General features: G+C 42.2%; 1 protein-coding gene across 1 annotated transcript in view; it reads left to right on the forward strand.

The window, feature by feature from the left end:
• LOC306704206 (neuropilin-2-like) overlaps nucleotides 1–24,567 on the forward strand; it is a gene marked incomplete at its 3' end in the record, with an annotated part of 89,597 nt that overhangs the window by 47,072 nt on the left and 17,958 nt on the right. The window contains exons 8-13 of the mRNA XM_079170457.1: nucleotides 2,482–2,626; nucleotides 6,208–6,383; nucleotides 7,208–7,381; nucleotides 8,767–8,911; nucleotides 20,934–21,008; nucleotides 21,711–21,875. Of these exons, the coding sequence (XP_079026583.1) occupies nucleotides 2,482–2,626; nucleotides 6,208–6,383; nucleotides 7,208–7,381; nucleotides 8,767–8,911; nucleotides 20,934–21,008; nucleotides 21,711–21,875 (880 nt within the window). The remainder of the gene's footprint in view (nucleotides 1–2,481; nucleotides 2,627–6,207; nucleotides 6,384–7,207; nucleotides 7,382–8,766; nucleotides 8,912–20,933; nucleotides 21,009–21,710; nucleotides 21,876–24,567) is intronic.

A 24,567-nucleotide genomic window follows, 5' to 3' on the forward strand; every position in this document is an offset into this window, starting at 1 on the left:
CAGGTGTAGTTCATTAGCTGATTGTTGCGGGGGCCTTTTAGAAAGAGACAAGGTGCTGAATTCCAAAATAAGAGCATATCTTTGATGAAGGGATTGCCTCCGCATGGCTCTCAACATGGCGCCGGTTGAGCTGGTCGGCTAGCAGCTAACAGTCATAACAGCACAAACAGTGCAAACAACGGCAACAGTGCTGGCAGAGCTAACGTTTTTAACCTGGGAGAGAACCGGAGGGTTGGCGCTACGCTTCCGCAACAACAGCGTTATTCGTTGTAACCGCCGTATGAGCGCAGTGCAGAGGGTCAGTGATTAGTCAGTGTGGGCACGCTCACGGGACTCACATGCACTAAAATGCAGTCAGTTTACTGAAGAGATTGTAAAGCAGCAGTTGTAACCGTGAAAGGTTTGCATCAAGCTGAATTACGGTAGCTGCTCTGTTTGGTGACCTTGAGGAACGCTGATCATAGTAAAAACGTACACCAGACATGTCCATAAACTGCATATATACAGAACAGATGGTAAAGGACAGTAGCAAGGTTACCACACAAACACAGACTCACACAGTGTGCACACTCTTATGTACACAGACATAAAAGCACATACAGTACAGTGTGTGTGTGTGTGTGTGTGTGTTTGTGTGTCTGTGCACACATTTGCTGAGGAAAAGTTTCAGTGCGCACCGAGGGAAATCAGAAAGCACCCACCAGCCCCCAACTCCTTAGAGTGAGACTTCATAATTACACTTTTACACACACACACACACACACACATACACACTCAGCTGTAATTACATACCACTGCCACAATCCCATTAAGTCTTTTGGGGCCTTTAGGCATTTTTCCATCATTTAACTGGTCACAGCCATTGTAAGGGCATGAGTTCACTGCATCTGACTTTGTATCACACACCCAGTGGGTCATGGGTTCAATTCCCAGCTGGCCTAGTAGCCCGCTCCTGTTCCTTCAAGTCACAAACCCCTTTCATCCATGTTTTGTCACCCCTGACAGGCCCTGCTGTTTAATGGATTGGGAACAGGAAGAAAATAGAGTGAATTTACACACACTCCGAAAACAAAGCTATATATGAGTACCCAAGCAAGTAATTGCAAGGCCTTTGGCTCTGTTGAACGAGGTTCGCTGCTCTTTGTGATAAACACACTGTGTTGTGTTTTCAGCACTGATGTAACTTAACAGAAAGAGTGTTAAAGACACCGAGGGAAAACAGCCTTTGAGGTTCTGTAATGAAAGAACAGGATAGATTTAGTTTTCTTAAATATACTGCAGTACAGCATCCTGGCAGAGGGGGGGTGTGTGGGGGGGAAGAGATGTTGAAAAGAAAGTCAGAAAGGAGGTGAAATGATGGAGAGAAGGGCTGAAGCCCAGCTGCGTCTTCCTGTGGTGAGAGAGAGAGAGAGAGAGAGAGAGAGAGAGAGAGACACACTTGTCAGACAGACAGAGATATAAAGTCTTGGTTTCAAGAGACAAAAAGAGTGCTTCTGGCCATGTGCGTTTGCATTCTGTTTCCTTTCTATCTGTATTTGTGTGTGTTTTTAGAGGAAATTACTTTGTGTGTGAGTGTGTGTGTGTGTGTGTGTGTGGTGAGGAATGTGGGGGCTCAGAGGGCACTTTGTAAGACAGTGTGTGTTCTGTAGTGTCTGTATGTGTGTGTGTGAGAGAGAGAGAGAGAGAGACGATATCATGTTGTGTGTGTGTGCGTTGAGGGGCGACAGCGTCTGTTTTTCTTTGCTCTCTGTGCGTGAAGGAGTAAAGATGATGTTTTCCTGTGTGTGTCTGTGTGTGTGTGTGTGTGTGTGTGTGTGTGTGTGTGTGTGTGTGTGTGTGTGTGTGTGTGTGTGTGGTTAAGTCAAGAGGATGTGAGAAGAGGATGCTCTCCCACATACTTGCACCCTTGATTTATAACACACTGCATGCCCTCAGACTGTGTGTCTGTGTGTGAGTGTGTCAGAAAACATTTGCGCTCATTTCTTCCTTTTGTGGACAGAAGCAATATATTCACTGTGTGTGTATGTGTGTTTATGTACCGTATGTGTGTGTGCACATGGAAGAGGAACAAGTATGGCCGAGACTGATGGGACTGTCATGACTTTTGCAGGTAGTTAGTCTTGAACCAAATTATTGAAATAATGAAATGAAATGTAAAAAGGATTTCCAAAGTTATTACAATTCATTCAGAGGTAGACATGAATGTCCCATCTTTCATAGCAATCCAACCAAGAGTTGAGGTGACATTTTCACCGAAAAACCTTAAAAGTGAACCTCATGGGGGCACTAGCAGGATGGAGGTTCAAGAAAATTCATTAGGAGACATCGTCTGGGAACCATAAATGTCTAGAAAATGTCCAATCCATCATTTAGTTGTCACTCACTCTGCCCTCTGCCCTTCCTGTACAGGGTAACAAGGGAAAATCCCTTCAGCCATTAATGTAGTATTATTAAATCTCGTCTGTTCCTCTCTCTATGTAGGTTTTCCATGCCAACGCTGACGCCACGGAGGTGGTTCTCAATCGGATCCCACAGCCCGTCCTGGCCCGCTTTGTAAGAATCCGACCTCAGACGTGGAAGAACGGCGTCGCTCTGCGCTTTGAGCTGTACGGCTGTCAAATCACGGGTAAGAAAGATGTAGCGTCTTCTGTAGATTTTCTCAGACTTTTTCTTTTCTCCTCGTGGGACTCACTCTTGTGAAAACACGGTAGCGGTCTTGCCAAACTTTATACCAGTGATATACTGGCTTTTACACCGGGTCAGAAGGTGGGTCAAGGCAAAAATAACTCCCTCAGAAAACATTTCCTGGAAAAGAACAAGCAAGCAAATGGTCTTTTTTTTCTCATTTGTATAACCTAATGATGAACAATTCAGTAATTTGTCCATCCATCAATCCATCCAATGCTTCTATTCAGACCTTCCTCTCCTTATTTCACCTATGCGCACAACACACCCACTCTCATGTGCACTCACACTCTTGCCCTCGCTCTTTCATATACATATCCTCCCTCTCAGTTTCCCACTCGCACACGAAAAGACACACACTCAGTCCTAATAGAATAATACTAGAGTGTGATGTGTGGGTGATAACATCAGAGACAGGCTCTCAGCTTTCATCTGCAGCCCTGGCAAACAAACACGATTTCAACCAGCATAATCAGCTCAATCCTATAAATAGATAAAACTTAATTAGACTGTCTGCGTTTGTGTGTGTGTGTGTGTGTGTGTGTGTGTGTGTGTGTGTGCTTGTGTGTCATAGAAATGGTAAAAGAGAGAGTTTCAATCCATTTGAGTGTGTGTGTGTGTGTGTGTGTGTGTGTGTGTTTCGGTTCCACTGTATCATTATTGGGTTAGAGCCTCTCTGCTGCCATCGTAGTGGCCATTGAGAGGGACAGATATGCTCTTATCTAGGGCGGCTATTTCAGCACCCACACAAATCACAATCACACCAAAACAATATGATACTGTTTGTGTGTGTGTGTGTGTGTGTGTCTGTGTGTTGTGTGCGTGCACATGTGATAGGGACAGGGATGTAGCACAAATCAGGTATCTTTGCCTGTGTTCTTGTCTACCAACAGCCTATTCTTTACCCTTTTTTAACACCTGAAATTGCATTATATATATCACCCTACGTTTGTCATATGCTCTCAGCAGTGAGAACCCATTCAACACCTCTGTTGGCCGTTCCTGTTTCCCTGTGTGTTGCCCATCTCTGCTGCCGTGTAATGTCTCCAATCAATCACTGGCCTGAGGAAAACACTGGGTTTATATGCGGAATCTTGTCACTGCTTCCGTTAAGAGAGATGACAGAGTACGTCACTGGAGACGTAAGCACTTTTCTGCCACGCTTTCAGTAAGACATGCCTATAACCTGCGGAGAAACTTTATAACCAAACATACCCACTAATAGCTATGCAGTATCTTCCATTCTTCTTTCCCTGCACATATTGACGAGCACACACCCGAACACACTGCCAGGGGGATGTGATAATGCCCTACACAGGCCTATAAAGGCCGACATAAAGCACTCAGTCAGTGACATGTCATTAACTTAAATCACACTTTTATGTCTCTCTCTACTTTCTTTCTCGCTTGCTGCCTATCCCTCGTCAATGTCGTTTGTTTTTTTCTTCTCTCTCATTCTACTTTCTCCTCTGTCCTTCTATTGCCTTTTGCTGACAGCTTCCATTCCCACTTTTCTCTCCCTGTCTCTCATTTTCTCCACCCTATTCCTTCCCTTAAATCGTACCCTCTCCCTGCCTCATTCAACTCTTTGTTCCTCCATCTCTCCGTCCTTAATCTCGCTTTATTTTAGCCCTGCAGCACCTATCAATCATTTATTTTTAGCACCTTTATTATTTTTCTCACCAGGCTTATGTAGTGTACGTGTTCGTAAAGCTATATGTGTGTCTCTGTGTGTGTGTGTGTGTGTGTGTGTGTGTGTGTGTGTGTGTGTGTGGTGCGCAGCCGTGTGCATGGGTATCGGCGAGGTAGAGCACTCAATGGTGTACTCTACAGCTTTTGTAGAGACCCTGTTATCAGGAACAGCACAGTGGGAGTGTGTGTGTGGGCTAAACATCAGAGCATGTGTCAATGTGGGAGACCTTGTCTATTCAACTTCTATGTGCTGGTGCATGCATCGCTTTGTGTGTGTGTGTGTGTGTGTCTATGTATATATATGTGTGTGGAGCTTTAAGAGCTCTCATGCTGGTGTGTGATACCTAACTATTTCTGCTCTTGTGATCTCCAGAGATGATACTCTTATCCACTCCCACTGCACTCCTGTATTAAAAATACCTGCTGGAGTGCAGCTGTTCAAAAAAAGATAGATTCAAAAATAAAAAAACTTTGATAAATACAATGATAGAATTTCCTTCTGGCTGATCAGTTTATGTGTCTTTTATAGAGCGTGAGGGAGCTCATCTAGCATGGCTTAGCTGTTGTTGCTTGTTGTTGATTTATTGTTTACCATACTGAGGAGCGCTGGCAGACATCACGGCATTAGACATTCATCTCCATGTGGACCCGACGAATGTCACCATCAATCACCGTCACCCTTCACTGTCAATCTGCTCTCTCTCTCTTTATCTCTCTATTCACTTGCTGTCTCTACTTTTCATCTTTCTATCTGACCTTTTTGTCTCTCTCCTCCTTGTCCTCTAAACTCTTCTTCATCACCTTTCATCCTGCTTCCTCCTCCTTCCTTCATTCCAATCGTTTTGTTTCTACCCGCTACATTTTTGAAATACAAATGGTCACTCTGTTGTGTTCCCTTTGTTGTTTTTTGTGATTATTCGTGGCAATAACAAATATTCTGATGCTTGTTAGACGAAAACATAGTTGTCAGCACAATAAACAGAATCCCTTTGATCTGCAGCACGCCCTCATTTAGTTCTTCCATTTGGGAGTTCTCCGGCTCAATTCCCCATGAAGAATCCCCTTTGGAAGCTTGGTTAAAGTTATGCATCAACTTTGCAGCAGAAGGAAGGAAAAATAATGAAATTGGTTGATGGAAAGCAGCGGAGTGCCGTGTTTTAACAATTCACGTCCCCATCACACAAGCGTTTTGCTCCAAGATGAGATCAAACGGTGATATTAAATCATTCCTGACCTTGGAGTCACATTCATTCAGTTTTTGAATTCTTAGATGCTTAGTAATGCAGCAACCTAGAGAACAGAAAATCCAACAGACTTTAAAGGATGATAATAATACCATGTATTCCCCTTTGACCTTCATCACTCCTGACCTGTTTCCAAAGCAGTTCTTCGATTTCTACTTTCCTGGCAGTCTCTAATTTCATTTCCCCGTTTCGTTTCACAGACTTGAGCTATAAAATCCATCACAGTAAACATTTGGTGAACTTTTTGTCGATCTTATTTTATTACTGTTTGGTAATGCATTTGAATGCAGAGAGACCATTTTGAAAAAAATATATATTCATTCAACAAAGCTCCAACATCAACCCAAGAACGATACAAGAAGCGGTGTCCTTCTCACGTCAGACAACTCATGAATACAACCTTTTTTCGGAAGCTGACTTGCAAGTGTTATATGCTCGACTGATCTTTGAAACACGGAAAGAGAGCAGAGGAACGTTTTCCAGCTCTGCATTAATATGCAATGATTACATTTGTTCAACAATGTTTTTTTGCCATACTTTAGAAAGAGTGTATTAACCCAGTGTTCTCTGTCTGTGTCCTGTTTAGATGCACCCTGCTCAGAGCTGCAAGGCATGTTGTCTGGGCTGCTACCAGACTCCCAGATCTCTGCGTCGTCCATGAGAGACATCCACGGCTCCATGGGGGCGGCCAGGCTGGTGGCCAGTCGGTCGGGCTGGTTTCCCAACCCGACACAGCCCATAGCTGGGGAAGAGTGGCTGCAGGTACGTCACTTCGTCCTTATGAGGGATCTTGTTTGTTTTTTTACACCACAGTATATGTTCTACAGAACTGTTTGTTGTTTTGCATCGCAAAAAGAGTCTGTAGTTTGAGATGAGGGGCCACAGGTGGGGTTCATTTTACTGCATGAGAAAGTAAATGTTGCTACTCGGCTAGCTTTGCATCTCAGTCAGTATCTTTTTGACCCTTTTCCACTACAGGAACCAAATTTGATGAAACACGCAGCCTGCCATTGTCACTGGTTCTGCTTTTATTTCTATTATAATTCCTGAAAAATGTCTCAGAAAGGACTAAAACAAACCCAAACCATTAACCATCATTTGCTGCAGCACCTCCAATGGCAACGACTGTCAAAATCACTTTTGACAAACCATGAAATCAAAGGCCATTTCGGGGGGTGCTGGAATCAGTTCTAAAAAACAAAAGTTGTACAAGAGGATATTGCAACATGTGTGAAAAATGAGAATAAACCACATGACAAAAATCAAGGATCACAATGCATATTGTCCGACTGCAGAACAACCAAGTAATTCGCACAATGGACACCATTTTGAACCACAGACTACCTTGTATTTTTGAACTGAGCCAGTTGATGAATTACAACAGAAATGCAAAAAAAAGAATAGCACTTTTTTCTTCAGCCTTGCACCTCGTTAAAGTTCTGTAATGGAAAAACCAGCATTGATGGACTGTGCCGGCTGTAGGGAAAGTCAGAGCTCTTGTAATAGACAGGGGATCTGGAAAGTGGTGGGCTTCTGCGGTGCAGAGAGTGGGCTAACAATAATGATCATGTTTGTCTGTGTTGCAGACTGACCTCGGTGTGCCCAAGATGGTGCGGGGCATTATTACCCAGGGTGCAAGAGGGCTGGAGGGCAGCACCAGCGCTGAGAACAGAGCATTTGTCAGGAAGTACAAACTGGCGCACAGCTTGAACGGCAAAGACTGGACTTACATCACTGACAGCAAGACAGGGTTTGCTAAGGTAAAGGAGGGGAACGGTGTCTGCCTGACACATACATATGTACCCTGCTCTCCCTGATTGTCACTGTCACTTCTCCCTCATTTGTAGTTCATTTATAGCTGTCTTTCAACTCACTCCCTCTTTGCTCTATATCTGCCTCTCTCTCCCTCTCTCTCCGCGTTGTCATTTCCAAGAAAAAAAGCCATTTAATACAGCCTCAGCTCTGATAATAATTCAATTTAATCACCTCAGTCCTCACTCTCCCTGCTTCTGTCTTTGCCGCTCTCTAAGTCCTCTGTGCTCTCTCTCTCTGCTTTTCTCTGTGTCTCATCCTCCTGTTCACTCATCCTCTGTTTGACTCTCATGGGTGTTAATTAAAAATGTCTTTCCTGCATCAACACTGCCGGCAGTCTAACGCACTGTGAGACAGGGCACTTTAAACTCTCTTCTCTTTTCTGAGACTCAGTCTTAAAACGTTAATAGTACTTCTTAGTGCCGGGCTTTTCTCCTGATGCTAAAATGCTGTTCTCTCTCATCTGCTTGTCTTTTTAAATAAGCATCCTGGGAAATTCATCATACATTTTTTTTTTTTTATTCTAGAAGTGGGGAAGACGGATATATGCATTTCAATTAATGAAACCAATATTACAACTTTCATAGCCCACATTTTGAAAGGATTTTTGCAGTCTAGTCAGTTTTCAGCTTGTAATAATTCTTGTGTTTTTGCCACAGGCTGCTTACTTGAAAATCAAAGAAAACACAGTCTCCATTGTTATTTTTATGTCACATGTCATACTGTGCTTGGAAACGGTGCTGATTAGGAGTGTTATATGACTTTGCAGAGACAGGCTCGTGATTTTGCTGTTGTTTTTCAGTGAGACGTGAACGGTGGAGTGGGGAGAAATGACAATTTTAACTACCTCTGCAGCGAATATGTCTTTCTCCATTGTTTCAGGATGCTCAATGCCGTCTTCACCACAGAACAATGTTTCCGTGCACCCACTCTGACAGATGCCACATATATCAAATAAACACGAAGTCAAGCTTATCACTCATCATGTTAAATCGTAGGCACGTCTCAGACAGCTTTGGCTTTAAAACAAACTCTAGGACAAGCAGTGATACTTGTGACACATTTTCTTTTAAATCACAGCGGGCTCTTCCTGTGCTGAGCTACAGTCAAAAAAAAGCTGCTGTCATCAGTGGAGCAGGCTAAAGAACGTTGCCACGTTTTCACATTGAGTGAATTGAACTTGAATGTCAGAATTGACAGGAAAACATCTTTTAAACCGGAGGGGACATGTTTCATCCTTACTCATTCCTTGTTGTACAATGGAAACAGAACAGCGCTGTCTTATAACTCTAAACAACACAACATCCCTAACGTGCCTTTGCCTCCCTCTTAGATTTTCGAGGGGAACGGCCACTATGATACTCCTGAGGTGCGGAGGTTCGATGAGATAGTGGCCCAGTACATCAGAGTCTTTCCAGAGAGGTGGTCCCCTGCTGGGATCGGCATGAGGATGGAGGTCCTCGGCTGCGACCTGCCTGGTAAGAACATGCAAGATAACAGAAGGCTGCACACACTTCCAAAGAGAGACATTTATGTGCAACACGCACATTGTCATGCACATACACAGAGAAAGTCACAACAATGAGCTTGCAGGAATGTACACACATAAAAACACAAAACTTTGTTTGTGACCACACAGCCTTGAAAAAGTTAAATTCGTTCGTGCCTGCAACTGAAATTTGAATAGAAAAGTGAGTTTTTCTTATCCTACTATATTTAATCTTTGGGCACATGGACTACTGTTTTTACAATACATATTAGGTAAAAACGGCCCCATGTGCCAAAACACGAAATATTGTATCTGGGAAAATGGCTGTATCTCAGAAATTACAATAATTTTAAAGATATGCCCACATTTGAGAAAAATCACACGAAGGACATTTAATGAACACAATGATAGATTTTTACCTCATTTTTTTCAGAAATCCAGATTTTCTGCTCTTAATAGAAATGTGATTTTTCATGTTGAAAGTTGAAAAGTTAAACTGTGAGATACTTGCCCAATGTATTTCTGTATCGGATTCAAGACTTTAGACCAATCAGAACAAGGGTGGCGGCATTTTTTCTTATCATACTAAATATGATCAAAAGCTATCTTTTTCCACATCACACATACTATCAAAATGGCCGTGATACGTCTGCATATAAGTAAACATGATTCATGCAAATAATCACACAAAAAAAAAAATCACACCATTAATCAATTTGACATCTGTAATTAGTGTGTTTTAGGTGCACGGTTGGATGTGTACTTATGAGGATTAAGAGTGTGTCTGCTTTCCTTTTTATTTGAATCTGCCATTGTGAGTGTCTTTGTGTATCTCTGTTTCTGTATGTAAAGTATAGTATTTGTGTACGTGTGTGTGTGTGTGTGTCTGTCTTATTCGCATTCTGCTGGTTGAAGTTAATCATCTTGCTCTATAGGAGGTAATGCAGCATGTCTGGACAGGGATTAACATGTCTAGGTCATGGGACTTACAGTGGCCAGCTGTGTAGTACGATATTGTGTTCTCAGCCTATTATGTTAATAACACATAGCTATGTAGTAAAGGATTAGGTGCACTGCATGTTCTGCTGAACTTTGGTATTCGTTATCAATCCATGATCTGCTCAAGAATTCGTGTAAACGTTGTTGATAAAGAATGATGATTTAGTGTAAAGAGTGACAAATGCAGACCATTAGTCTGTAAGTCTCTTTATTGAGCTGTGTAAGTATTATTTATTACAATACGTTACTATTGTGTGGAGCTTGTTAGCTGGGGATAGCAAATTATTCTCAGCTGCACAATAACTTCAATAATAAAGCAAGCCATTGTACAAATCTCCCCACATGTACTACTTTACTTAAGCAATAATGATGTGCTTCATAAATTTGGCAGCAATATATTTTTCTTAATATGTTATGAAGGCTAAAAACAGGGACTCTACCATATTTGAATGTTTTCATAAGCAGCAGTTGCAAATGGCGCGTTATAACGCTTCTTTTATGGCCTCCTTATTCTCTCCTTCTCCTTCCCTTCTCTTCTCCTCTCCTCTCCTTCTCCTCTCCTTCTCCTTCATGTGCCATCAAATCGTACTGCTTTAGTCAAGTTGTGACATGTGAGAGGTGAAGACAAGAACAGGAAATGACACGTACCTGTTCCCAGTGGATTTGAAGTGGGCTGTTGGCTGCAACTGATGGCCTGCTGCTAGAATTCTGTATTTTCTCTGTGTGTGTGTGTGTGTGTGTGTGTGTGTGTGTGTGTGTGTGTGTGTGTGTGTGTGTGTGTGTGTGTGTGTGTGTGTGTGTGTGTGTGTGTGTGTGTGTGTGTGTGTGTGTGTGTGTGTGTGTGTGTGTGTGTTTGTGTGTGAAAGGCAGGGCGAGAGAGAGCCAAAAGGGAACAATATATCCTAGATGTGTCAGGACTAGCCAAGAGGTTTGCGATGATGGGGAGAGAATGAGGGACATCCTCTACTGTTAACAAACGTTTTAACAGGTTACAATAGAACCTACAATAGAAGACTACAATAGAAATAAAATTCAGGCATAACACAGATATAACAACAATAAAAAATGATTTAAAACAAGGATTGTACTTTGCAGTAGTGAGTACAGTGATTACCATTAAGATAACAAGTCGGGTTATTTATTATAATACGTGTAATACAAAGAGAAAGCGCTCAGTGGAAAAACTGAAAAATCGAGTGAACATTTTTGCAACACCTTTCATGCATTCATCATTCAGGTTGAAACGATGTCTTTACTTGACTGAAAGGAGAATAGGCCTACTGTATTATATGCAATTATTGCCCATTTACCTCTGTCTACATCTATTTTACAGTTTGTCCAATTCAACTTTGTGGTTTCAAACTTGGCTCTTATTTCAGTCCTGCCTCAGTTTAAAGTGTCCGTAATGAGAGGACATAAAAGGTGGAATGTGTATAGAGTTTTTCTTTCCTGGTAGAATCTTCCCCCTTTTTTCTTTCGAGTATCGGGTGACTTTAAAGTGTAAAATATGAATGTTCTGCTCAGACAGAACAAAGTAACAGTGAAATCTTTCCATAAAAAACAGCTTTGTGCTGAACTGATATAACATGACTGGCAGCAACTGATTTCATTCTAATGGAGATAAATGTGTCCTAACCGTCCAATCATGCTGACTGCAACCTCTGGGATTGCACCGGCCATGTTTTATCCTGCCCATACACATTGCTTGTTATTGCTCCTAATGACATCATGCACATCATATCTGCAGCCATCATCTCCATGATCACAGTGTGGATCAACCTCTTGGCTATTGCAGGTTCAGTGATTGTCTGCTGGTCTGTCTGTCTATGTCTGCATGCCAGATGTTTGCCTTCTGGATGTAATCCGTGCATGATAACGGTTCATTCCCACTTTACACCGCAGCAACTGCTCCTGCTGCCATCCCTAAATACCACCCACAATCACACACGGAGATAATTCTACATCTTCTAGGCTTAGGGCAAGTAGATTTTGTGGAAGTTCACTTCGTCTGGTTTTTAATTGTCTCCACGCTAAGTGATTTTAGGATAATAACACTGAACAACACCAGTGATCTCACCAGTCGTGTAGTCACAATCATTTTGCTAGTGCTGTAAAATGAAAACGACAAAACAGAAAAACACATCTGACTCATGACAGAATAGACTTTGTTTCTCTTCTCGCTTGTGTGTTTGTGTGTGCTTGCAAGTGTTTAAATATTCAACAGAGTGCATCAGCTTCAGTCCACTGAACACAGCTGTTTACACATAAGTCACAAGCAGACATGCATTCGACTCTAGTGGCCCTCTCCCATAAATTCAGACACACACAGTCGTAAACACACACGGGGCTACAGATAGGAAGTAAGATATAAAGTCATAGAGGAAAAGGCCCAACAGCACTTTTCCATGTCCGTTCTATAAGAATAAATCCTACGAGGTTGTCTTCCTTCCTCTATCTAATACTCTATTTCTCCAAAAAGGTAGCATTCACAATGATTGAAGCACGAAGCGTGACATCCACGAGATTACCCAACCTTAAGAAGGGAACCCTTCCTCCCTTTAAAAAATCTGAATTGTAGGAATTCCCTCATTCTAACTCACACATGCTCCGCCCTCCAATCACTGCCCACCGAGGAGTCCTGTAGAGGGCTCGGCCAGTGCTCGTAGAACTAGGGTTACAATATCGCAGCCTTCGTTTCCCCAGAGCTACAGCATACGCCTCGAGCCACAACCCCACCTGTGTCAGCGCTGCTCAGGAAGTAAAGTAGTGAATATATGAATTGATGAATAAATAAAAAAAAGACATCAGCAGTGTAAGGCCATCACATGTTCACTGACGCACTCGCAAACACACACACACACGCACACACACGGACCAATCTGCAGTGGATGCAGCAATCGGAATGGCCTTTCCATTGTTTGGTAGTTGGTCTCAGCCCTCTGTTCCGTGACATAAATAACAAACCTGGACCCGTTACAAATGTTTGACATTATTTAATTTACACCCATATTTAGCATTGCAAATGGCTACTGTCATACTTTATTTATTAAAAATAAGGATGAAAGCATCCTTGTCCTCTCATTCACAGTTTCCAAAAGTATTGTGTACAGTATGTGTGTGTCTGTGTGTGTGTGTGTGTGTGTGTGTGTGTGCGTGTGTGTGTGTGTGTCTGTGTGTGTGTAGACAGCATGTTGTTTTGCTTCGCATGTTGTTCAAAAGTAGAGACAAAGCCAATCTGATACAATGCCAATCACAAACCTCATATCCTCAAAACATCAGCTTTAACAAACTCACAAACAAAATTGCTTTTCCATTACTTCCCCAGTATTGTTTTCATATTTAAAATGAAGCGCAGTGACCTGGCTTCAGGACTGTAAAACAATTTCCACCCATGGGAGAGACAATCTCAGCGCCCAATTACAATGAGGAAATCCAAAATTACAGATACAGGGTTCTTAGGTGGCACACAATGATGTAGTTCAGCATCTCATTATTGCAGCAAGCCCTCGGTGCAAAAACAGAGACAAAAGCCAGAATATTATTGCAGGACTCATTCTGATTATACACGCTAGCTGTGGAGGCAACATGTAATTTAGGTCTTGTAACCTCCGACTATTGGATGTGAACTGAGAGCTGCCAGTTTTGTTCATGTTTTAAATGACTGAGCTATCAGAACATCTGCTATGCTCTCATCTCTTTCTCTCCACACCTAGTTATTGGCAAGCAGGAAGAACACACATATACACACACACCACCTGTTTGGCATGAAGAAAAGGTTTATTCATAGTTGTGTAAATACACGCTGGTTCTCATCTCTATTGAAAACGGCCATGTTATGGGTGGAGTAAGAGCGGAAAATAAGAGAGAGACACTTAAATACACAGACGGAGAGAGAAAGCGGCGTTGTGTCCCGTGTCTCAGTGTGGCTTCATTCATCTGCTGGTGTTATTGGTCTTTGGATCATTGATCCTCACTTGTCACGAAACCTTAAACACTACCAAAAACAGCAGCCAGCCCTAGAGAGTGGAGGGCTGTAAACATATACTGTATATAAGAAGTGGACATAGTCACCATTTGTTTGTGGACTACGGCTCTGAAGCCTCGAGTTCGACATGTTGTCCGTCACCATCTTGTTTTTTTTTAGAAACAGAAGTGACACGAGAAGTCCGACCTAAGTACAAAGGATCGCTGAATAAGTCATTTTTAGGTCACCAAAATGCTGTAATGAAGAAGACTTGAAACTAGCGATTGAGACCATAAGCTCCTGTTCAAACAATATTTACTGAGGTAATAAATGAAGTGAGAAAAAGGGTAATTTTCTCATAGACTTCTATACAATCAGACTTCTTTTTAAAACCAGTGGTGGTCATTAGAAATAATTAAAGTTTAAGGCACTTTTGCGATAGCTTCACTTTTCAGAACCGAAGGTTACCGCCTGGTTGTTTGTGAGAAATCCCAGCGCGAATCTATAGATATTCATAAATATTGTTGGAAAAAGCACTGGGTCGAAGCCTAAGTGAAGGTTAAAATAGCAGTGAGTTCATAGCTTATGTTGTGATATGCAGAACAAACCTCCTCTGTGACTGCCTTTCACATGTTGATGATGTTGGACCCGGAAAACACACACACACACACACACACACACACACACACACACACACTTCCATAATGACAGTGGCAGCCAGGAGGAAATGTTTAGAGTTTCTTCTCTAGAACATTCTGGAGGTGTTCCGCTGTTCCAGGTCTCCAGCCAATCCTTCAGGTTTATGTGTGTGTGTGTGTGTGTGTGTGTGTGTGTGTGTGTGTGTGTGTGTGTGTGTGTGTGTGTGTGTGTGTGTGTGTTGTCCTTGTCCAACATTACTGATTGCTTTCACATGTGAGCCGTGGCTCCAGTCCAGATACTTTCATGGGATCGGTGGGATGTGTCCTTAGCTACACCCACTCATCTCTCTGCTCTGCTCCACCTACTTCTGTCTCGTCTAAGACTTTTTATTTATTAAAATTATTAGATTTGATAAAATATATATTTTATTGTCATTGTCATTTTATTGTCATAAATTGAGTGTTTTTATAAAGTTTGGAATACATTAATCTATTTCCACAGAAGTATGCTGTAAATGGGAGTTATTTTAGCTAAACATTTTATATCAAAGCAAATGTTTTTTTACTGGAAATAGCTTTAATACTCTTCAAAAGGGCAAGCAATGGGTGAACATATTATTATATAATTAGAATCAATTATTGTTGTTTTGTTACGTTAAGTTTTGAATTCTAAAGACACCATAACATTACTGGTTAGCAACAGTACGGCTACAATTAAAAAGCCTGCAGCTGGCTCCATTATCCATTATTTAAATTCCTAAAGTTACAGACCTGACTCTGCTCTCACCAATATAATAAACACATTGGAAGAAATGGAAAATAATGTTCGAGAGGGAGGTGTATTGTGCAAATGTTTGTGTCTTCTGCAGTACCCACTCTGTCTCCGCCCATTTGACTCCCTCCCCATCAGAAGAATTTAATCACTCCCGTCTCCTGCCAAGGCTCCTGTAACACCCCCCCCCCCCCCCACACACACACACACACACACACAAACACACTCCATCTCCCCCAAGTCTTCACCTTCTCTTTTCCCCTGACCTCATTACCCTCCTGGATTTGTTTCTGTCTCTTTTCTGTGCTCTCGCTCTTCTCACACTGTTTCTACAGACCCATCTTTCTCTTACATTATCCCTCACCTGTCACATCCTTTCGAATTCAAGGCTAAACAAACCTGTTGCCAGTGCTATCTTTACTTTATAGTGTTTGAAAGCAAAAATTCTCCCACCAGCAGAAAATTGTTCATGAGTCCGGAGCCATGCCAAACCACAGATCAAGTGCTGTGCAATTTCCAAACACATGGGAGTACGAATGGGAACTGACTTGATTGTTTTTAGAATCTTAGTTACTGAAGGGGTAACTGTTTGGAGGACACCAACAGTATGTTCCCATGTGGTTGTCCAGGCAAAACACAGGGGCGCTTGAGTGACGAATAAATCAATTGCCCACCACTGTAGAGGGGATCCAACACACACAATACGCTACAGACAAAGATGTTCCAGTATTGACTGAAAGTCAAGCACACACCCAAAGATGTTCTGAAATCATTTTCATTACTCTGTTCAGTTCAAGAGGACAGTTTAGTTCATCACTTCCATCTTGAGACATCACACATGGAAACACTCAGAATTGAGTACTGGTTCGTTGTGGCTGCATGTGTGTTTATATGTGTCTGTGTGCAAAAATGCTTGTATTTTTTCCAACATAAATATTTAGCTTTGGCTCGCCACCTCTTTCCAGTATTTCCCAGATGTGCCTGCCTCTTTTTCTCCATTTCCTTATCTATTTTTCCATCCATCCATCAAAAAATCCATCCATCAAAAAATCCATCCAACCATCCATCTATCCATAACACAGAATAAGAACCTGCAAAGAACCTTCTCAAGTCTTTAAAACTCATACCTAAACATAAGCTAATATTTTCAGTAATGTTTAAGTAGGTCTGGGATCCCCTTTAACACAAGTTGATACATCGCAAGTTCATCCTGATACAATAGATTTGATTGTATGTGCAGAGAAACACACGTGTTTCATCCATGACCCAAAATGTGCATACAGTCTATCGATACACCTGTAATTTAATATGGCTAAAAAGTACTGATTGGCTCTTGGAAATTGCTTAAACCATATCCTTGTTAACATATTACTGCTTGGTGATCTAGAAAGCTGTCTTTCTTTTGTCCAGCGGAGTTAATGGCATACTTAGCTTAATGGCTTTTGCCACACTTAAACTCATTTCCTTTGTAGCTGACTACTGCTCACTGATGTCTTTAGCTATTCATTGCCAGCAGCTTCTTTTTATCATCCCAGTTGTTGTCGTACTTAGCCTCACACTTAAGGCTAGAGTTGCAGTCACATACCTTGTGGTGCTTTGTTGCACAATGAACTAATGAGCAATTCATTGTCAGTAGTTTCCCGACATGAAGAGCTTTCTCTGCTTTGATTCTTTGCCTTTTTTTTAGCCAAGCTCCGTTATTGGTGCTTGGTCTTATACCACCGATACTTATATATGTTACTGGGTTAGAGACATTCTCCTTCTCCATCTACCAGGCATTACAACTCGTGGTCCAGTGCAGCACTTACCGTAAAAGCAGATATTATTGGTAGCATGCTGTACAATGGGCTAATTAGGCATTTAGTCTCGAAAGAGTTTCCTGCTGTAAAGAACTCATTTTCCCGCCCACTCATCTGCTAAAGAGGGAGCCATAATTAGTCGAGCACTTTAAGCTACATATAAATCAAACCTGCACTTTTGGTATTTAAGTACAGTTGTCTGATTTGCCATTCAGATCACTGGCAATGATTTTCATCTAAAAACGCTCATGTTTTCCACCATCACGTCTCATTTGATGTCATACTTTAACGTTTGACAGTCTCATTCTTGGTAGTGCCATAACTCAAATTTCGTTTCCTTTCCATAAGAAAACATGTTCTACTCCTTCCAAATGTATACACTTTTTTTTGCATTGCATGTAAACGTGTAGTATTTATTGTTTCCCAAATTTGGATGGAAATCTTTTCCAGCAATAATGTTTCTTGCAAGTATACCCTGTTATAGATAGTGCTGCTGGATACAGTTTTAAATCAGGAAATCCTACTAACAGTGAATAGATACCTACAGCAGAGCAGGTCAGCCAGCGGTAAAATAGTTAATGGTCGTTAAAGCTATACACACACACACACACACACACACACACAGTGAGTCTGCCATTCAGTCAGTCAGTCAACCACATACTCATTAAGTAAAGGAAACTCCTACCAACACACACATGCACTGTCACCAATAATTTGAGTAAGGACGACATTCTCTCTTACTCAGACACACACACACACACACACACACACACACACACACACACACACACACACTGTGTCAGTAGTCATTATTCAGGCTGACAGAGGTAGATTTATACCCAGAGCTCTTTCCATAATTGAACAGTTTTTCGTCTCTCTGTTTCCGCCTCGCCCTGCTCAGTCAGCAGCTTTACAATGAGCCCTTGGGCCTATGACAGTGTGCGTGCGTGTGTGTGTGTGTGTGCGTGCGTGTGCGGTTAACCGAACCAAACACCTTCTGTTTCTCGGTTTGAGGTGTGTGCATGTGCGTGTGTGTGTGTGTGTGAGAGAGAGCAACCTGATGGCAGGTTGCTGTATCTCAGTGGTGCTCAGGATGACCCATCTGCAGAATGCAGGTGAAAAGATTCGTGTTTCTTTTACATCCCAGTTTGAATCCTTATGTTTAAAACATACAGAAGTGACTAAACACACTTTAGCGTCTTGTCTGTTAGTCACATTTAGTTCAGCAGACACAAGAAAGCAAGTTGAGAAGTTTATTACATAATAACCACAGTAACACGCTTAAAATGAGCATTAAGTAATTCATTCATATTAGTTTGCTGACCTTTACAGTAGCTACAGAGAGGGCCCTGAAATAGGACGGAGAAAGGGAAGATGAGGAAGAGGATAGGGAGAGGGAGAAATAACAGGAGAGGGGACGATGGACAGAGAGCAAAATTGGATTAGACGGGTTGAGATGAGATGGAGTTAGAAATGGGAGGCTGACAGGAGCTGTGTGTGGTCACTAATTAGGAAAATGGTGGTGAGAGGTTGAAAAGGTTGTGTTCCCTTCTCCATGTCTCTCTCTCTCTCTCTCTCGTGTGTCTATCCCTCCCTCACTCATCTCCATTCCTCCCTCTCTTCCCTCCATATGGGGGGGCTAATTACAGTGGTAAAGGGCACCAAATTAAAACAGCTTAATGTCAGCAGCTGGGAGCTACTTATCCAATGTCGATATCTAATTCTGTATATGAACGTGTGTGTGTGTGTGTGTGTGTGGGTGCGTGCGTGCGTTTGCTTGCTCTGTGTGCGTTGGGACGGCGACATGAGGCCTCTCTGTTTGGGCTTACATAATAATCCTGCATACTTTCACTATGAGCAGACTGTGTTAACAACTCCATAAAGTTATGCACATACACAATGCACATCAGAGCTGTAGCGAACTCAAAGCTATTAGCAAAGGTTTAGAGTTCACGCTAAACAAGATACACACACACATGCAGATCACCAAGCGAGTCAGTCATGGAAACATCTAGAACAACCAAGCAAGCAGTAAATCAACAGTGGTTTTGGATTTACTGAGCTGGCGGTTAGAACCGACATAAAATAACACCACGAGACAGAGTTGCAGCACAGAGAGAAGTGATAAAAAAAGGTTGAAAGCAGAGTGGGAGATCGTAGGAAAAAGAGCAAAAGAAAGAGATGCAATCTTAACAAAGAGAGAGAAAGATCTGCGGGCTGACAAAAGCAAAGGACACGTGGAAATCAAAATATGCTTCAGGGAGAGATGACGAGAGAAAGAGTTATGGAGAAGAAAATTGCGGTTGTGGTAAAAGAGAAACAAGACTAGATAGGGTTTTGCTTCTACGCCGGAGAGGTAGAGAAAAAGAGAGATCAAGTTTGTGTGTGTGTTAGTGTGTGTGTGTGTGTGTGTGTGTGTGTGTGTGTGTGTGTGTGTGTGTGTGTGTGGAAAGAGCTTTTTGTGGTGTTGATAGTGGTTTTGCACAGCAGAACTGAAAGTGGTCAGATTTATTGTGACAAATGACAGAGAGAGGAGAGAAAGAGGGAGGAGATTTGCAGAGCCCGATGACAGATGTAGGGAGGAAAGAAAAATGAAAGACGGAACATGAGATGAATGGCAGAAAATGAGAGAGAAAGCAGTAATTTCTAAGAAAATTTGGCGAGAGGTTTGTGGCGTCAGCCCTGTGCCGCTCAAGCCCGACGATCTACTGTTCCCTTACGTCAACGTATAGGCTTTCTTTCACACGTGAGCGAGAGGGAGCTGGTAAAGCATTCAGGGCCGTTTAAGGAACCTTAACTAACTGTAGAAAACTGCTTATTAAGACCAGAAGGTCTTGAGGTTACGATGACATACCGCACTGCTGACGTGTGTGTGTGTGTGTGTCTGTGTGTGTGTGTGTCTGTGTGTGTGGGTGCCTCTGTTTGATCCATCATACACCGGTCGCATGCTGCTGTGCACCAAGGTCAGTGTGAGTGCAGCATCTATCATCATAGCGGTGTGTGTGTGTGTGTGTGTGTGTGTGTGTGTGTGTGTGTGTGTGTGTGTGTGCCAACCTGCAGTGGGTAAAATGAGCAGTATGGCACATTATTCAGCTGAGTGCCAGCTCACTGCCTCAGCTAACTGTGTCACCGCCTGGATAATGACAAACTTCAGTCTTAATACACAGTCCTGGAAAACACCAGCAAAGTGTGCTCAAACATCATTAATTACTGTGTAATAACTTCATCTTACTTTGCTCAAACATCATTAATTACTGTGTAATAACTTCATCTTACTTTGCTCAAACATAGTTAATTACTGTGTAATATCTTAATCTTACTTTGCTCAAACATAATTAATTGCTGTGTAATATCTTCGTCTTACATCACCACTGCACTGCTAAATGTTACTATTTTCCAGTGTGATGTGAAGTAGCTTGTAGAGCAAATTGTGAATATTTAAAAGCTTAGCTTTGGTTATTGTATATCCAGTATTGCCTCTACTTATTAGACCGTGTGAGTGTGTTGGAGGTTAATCCAACTAAATTAGAGCAGTTTAACTCAGTGCTTGCATTTCACGTGCTATAACATATATATGCGTTAATGCTGTGGTTAATTGTTTAGAGCAGCATGCAACCGGTCACAGCATCATGCTAGTTAGCGTGACATGTTGTTCATGAACATTGTTAGCTATGCTGATAGCTGATGATGATCTTTTGGACAAGAGGGAAACATAACTTGTTATGATCAGCGAACACAAGGCCGAATGTTGGTTTCCATATGAAAGCTCACTCAACATTTGTCATATATCTTCTGCCATGTCATTCTATTCTAACCTTCTTTTCTTTTCATGATGACAGAAATCACCACTATACCGGACACTGTGACCCCCACCCTGCCCAGAGTGGAACAGACCACTGCTGCAATGAGACCGGGTAAACACACACTCACACACACACACACACACACAGCATCTCCACGCGCACTCATGCAGATTTCCTTCAAGCGCACATGCCGTAATGTCGTCTCTGTCTCTCGTCCACACACGCTCACACTCTTAAGGTCAAACGCATGATGTCATCTTACACCCCCGGGGCCTCTGGGCTTTGAAGTCTGTTAGATGCCAGGGTCCCACAGGAGGCTCTGTTTGAAGGAAAAATAAGCTCTCACAGCCAGGATCTCACCTTTCTCACACAAACACATATCGAGAATATGATTTCACAGGTGTATGTCAGTGACTGTCAGGCAGGTTAACGAGAAAAAGGTATCGGGATCTAGTTTAAAATGGTTTGTTGCTACATAACTGAAGGCAGTGACTTAAACTGCAGCAGGGACAGCAAGTGCATCTATGTTAGTTTTTTTTTTTTATCCTCTTCTCAGCTCCTTCTGTCGAGCTCATTCTCTTTCCACATTATCTCTCTGTTACTCTAATATTTGTATTCGCCCTGATACATACTGAGATGACATAATGCATGAAAACTGTCGCCAAAACATCTAAACACAACGGGAATACCTCCAAAAGCATCACGGCAAGGATTCCAAGATGCTGAGGGGAAAAAAAAGTTAATATTTGCTAAAGCAGGCGCTCTATCAAACATTTGTATTCCTAATCTATGCGTCTCTTTCACGACCAACAGCCACCACTCCGTCCCTGTCGGCCGTGTGTGACTTTGAGCAGAGCTTGTGCGGCTGGTCGGCTGATCCCCAGTCAGGTGTGAGCTGGTCTCTGCACACAGCCAGCAGCAGTTCCACCGGACACGGCTCTCATGGAACGAGGCAGGACCTGGCGCTGGGATCAGACAGTGAGTACTGATTTGTTTCCAATTACCCGCAATTACGTTTTACAACGTGGCATTTTTCTAAGTAATATCAAATATTTGGAGAAATCCTTGTCGCTTGTTTTTTTTTTTTATTACACTGTATTACTAGAGTTTCAGCTCGGTCACTCACCGAATTGTATGTCGCCATTAACACAAATGGATCATGGGAGAGTTTAGAGTCTGTGCTGGAAACATGTTTTTTTGGATTGAATCAATATTGCATTTAAATCTCTTCCTCTGCTGTTTCCAGCAATCACATCCAAATAACATTAGCAAAAATACACGTACATTGCTGTGGAAGCCAGCTTAATGAAAAGAATTTAAAGGGATACTCCACCTATTTTCCACATGAAGCCTAAGCCTGAGATTTTAAACACCAGAAACTACCAGAAATACATACATAACACTGAATATGTAACAGAACATAAGTTTGCCAATAAAACAGCAATACATTTATCAAATGAATCATCATTAAACTTTGCGCACACACACACACAATGTAGAAACTTCCCTGTCCAAACGCTATAGGACCCAATAGAAAACTTCAATCTCATCAAACATTCAAACTTTGTGAAAACTTTCACATTTCAAGTTGTCATCCGGCCGGGTGTTCTTCATTTCAAGACATTTCTCATTCTATAAACACAGAAAAGAAAGCACCGTCATATTGGCATGATGGAAGACTTCTGTGGCTAATTAAGAGCAAAGTTGTTGTAAGTTGCAGATCCCAGTGCTGGGAGGAACCACTGACAGCAACTATGATGCAAGGATTTCACTCTGATCTGCTAAAAGGGTGTGCGGCCGTGACTTAATTGGAGTTTCTTCAAAAAAAATGTTTTGTTCAACAGTCTCACTTTCACTAACCTAGTTTGTTACTTAATTCTCTCGTTTCTCTGTCAGCCTTTGCTTTTAATCCACAACTTCCTTTGTCTATTCTTGGAGTTTTACTCCTCGCCCACATTTTCCTCTTTTTCACTTCATTTCTGTTCTTTATTCACTCTTGTAGCATCTTTTTGCTTGCTCCTTTCGTATGCTGTAATAACCTTCTCCTCCTTTCTCTGTTTTCTTTTCCTTCATTTCAGCCTACGTTTTGTTCACCTTTAACGTCACTTCAACTGTATTTACGCTCACATTTCTACTTGTTACCCTCACCATGCTTCTGTCATTGCATTCTTCCTCTATAAGTCATCCAGTCACCCTTTTCAACTCTAACTCATGCTACAGTATATTAAGTTCCTTTCCACTTCCATCCCTCTCACTCCATCACGGTGATCACCTCTTCCGCTCCTCACTGACCTCTTTCCTATTTCCCTCAGTGGTACTTGCCTTTTTCCACATCTGTCTATCTTTAATAAGACAGCAAGAGGATAACCAAGACTGTTTTATCCATCACACACACACACTTTCACTGCCTCACTTACCCCCCCCCCCCCCCCCCCTCTCTCTCGCTCTCTCTCTCTCTCACACACACACACAGACATACTTCCTGTACTTGCACGCCCATAAGGAACACGCATCACCCAAAGCGCTCTGATAAGTCAGATGATGGCTTTGACAGAAGTGCTGCCTTAGCTCTTCAGCCCCTCCTGAGGCGCCCCCCCACCACCACACACACACACACACACACACACACTTACGCAAACCACTCAAGGTGGGACTGCCCGCGTATTAAACACTCAGCATGTGTGGGTTTGTTTCCCACACACACACACACACACACACACACACACACGACCTTGCCATTCACTCAAGGTTTTCTGTGTATGTGCTGAAGCGCTCCAGTTTATGGTTGACTGAGCAGCTCCTTTCTAAGCAGACAGGGCCGTGACATAAGGCGAGGCTCGACATCACACTAGGCTGCTGTATGTGTGTGTCATGAGCGTGTGTGTGTGTGTGTAATTGATATAGCAGCGTCACTGTGTCCGTGTTAGACAGCAACATGACGTTAAGTCTTGTTCTACAGCAACATTAGCGCGGCGCCCTGTCTGGAAGCTGTCTCAATATGCAAATCAAATCCCCATCCCCTGTCGCTGAAAGCCCTTTTTTAGGGCTTTTATTCTGTAAAAGAGAAAATCCGACCTGAACGGAGCTCCTACGTTATTCTTTTGATCTCAGATAGGGGAAGACTGCAATTCTACACCCTGTGGAGATTTTCATCGAAAGAAACCCTTCACACTACTCGTCTTCTGAAATGGTTACGTTATTGATAGACTGGCTAAGTGGAGAGCAGGGCTGTCCTTCAATCATAGGGTCGGCGGTTCGAACCCCTGCTCCGCTAATCGCTTGTCGAGGTGTGCTTGACAAGACACTCTGCCAAGACACTTGACCCCAAAATTGCTCCTGTAGCTGTGCCTGCAGTGTAGAAATTTGATATAATCTAAATTGTAAGTCGCTTTGGATAGAAGCGTCTGCTAAATGACTGTAATGAGAGGAAACGAGAGGGAGGGTAAAGAGAGACAAAATCATAATATATTATTTGATTGTGTCACTTTGAGTTGTTTTGATGTGACAGAGATACAAAATATAAACCAATCAGCTTCTCTTTCTGTGATCTTATCTTCACCACCTGTACACAAAGTTGACTAAGATTAGCTGAATTAATGGTAGAATGCAACACAAGGATCCAAAAGTGAGTCCTTTCCTATTTAAACAAACATTATTACAAATCAAAGAC

Source organism: Pholis gunnellus (genome assembly GCF_910591455.1).
Source record: "Pholis gunnellus genome assembly, chromosome: 12".
Taxonomy (NCBI): Eukaryota; Metazoa; Chordata; class Actinopteri; order Perciformes; family Pholidae; genus Pholis; species Pholis gunnellus.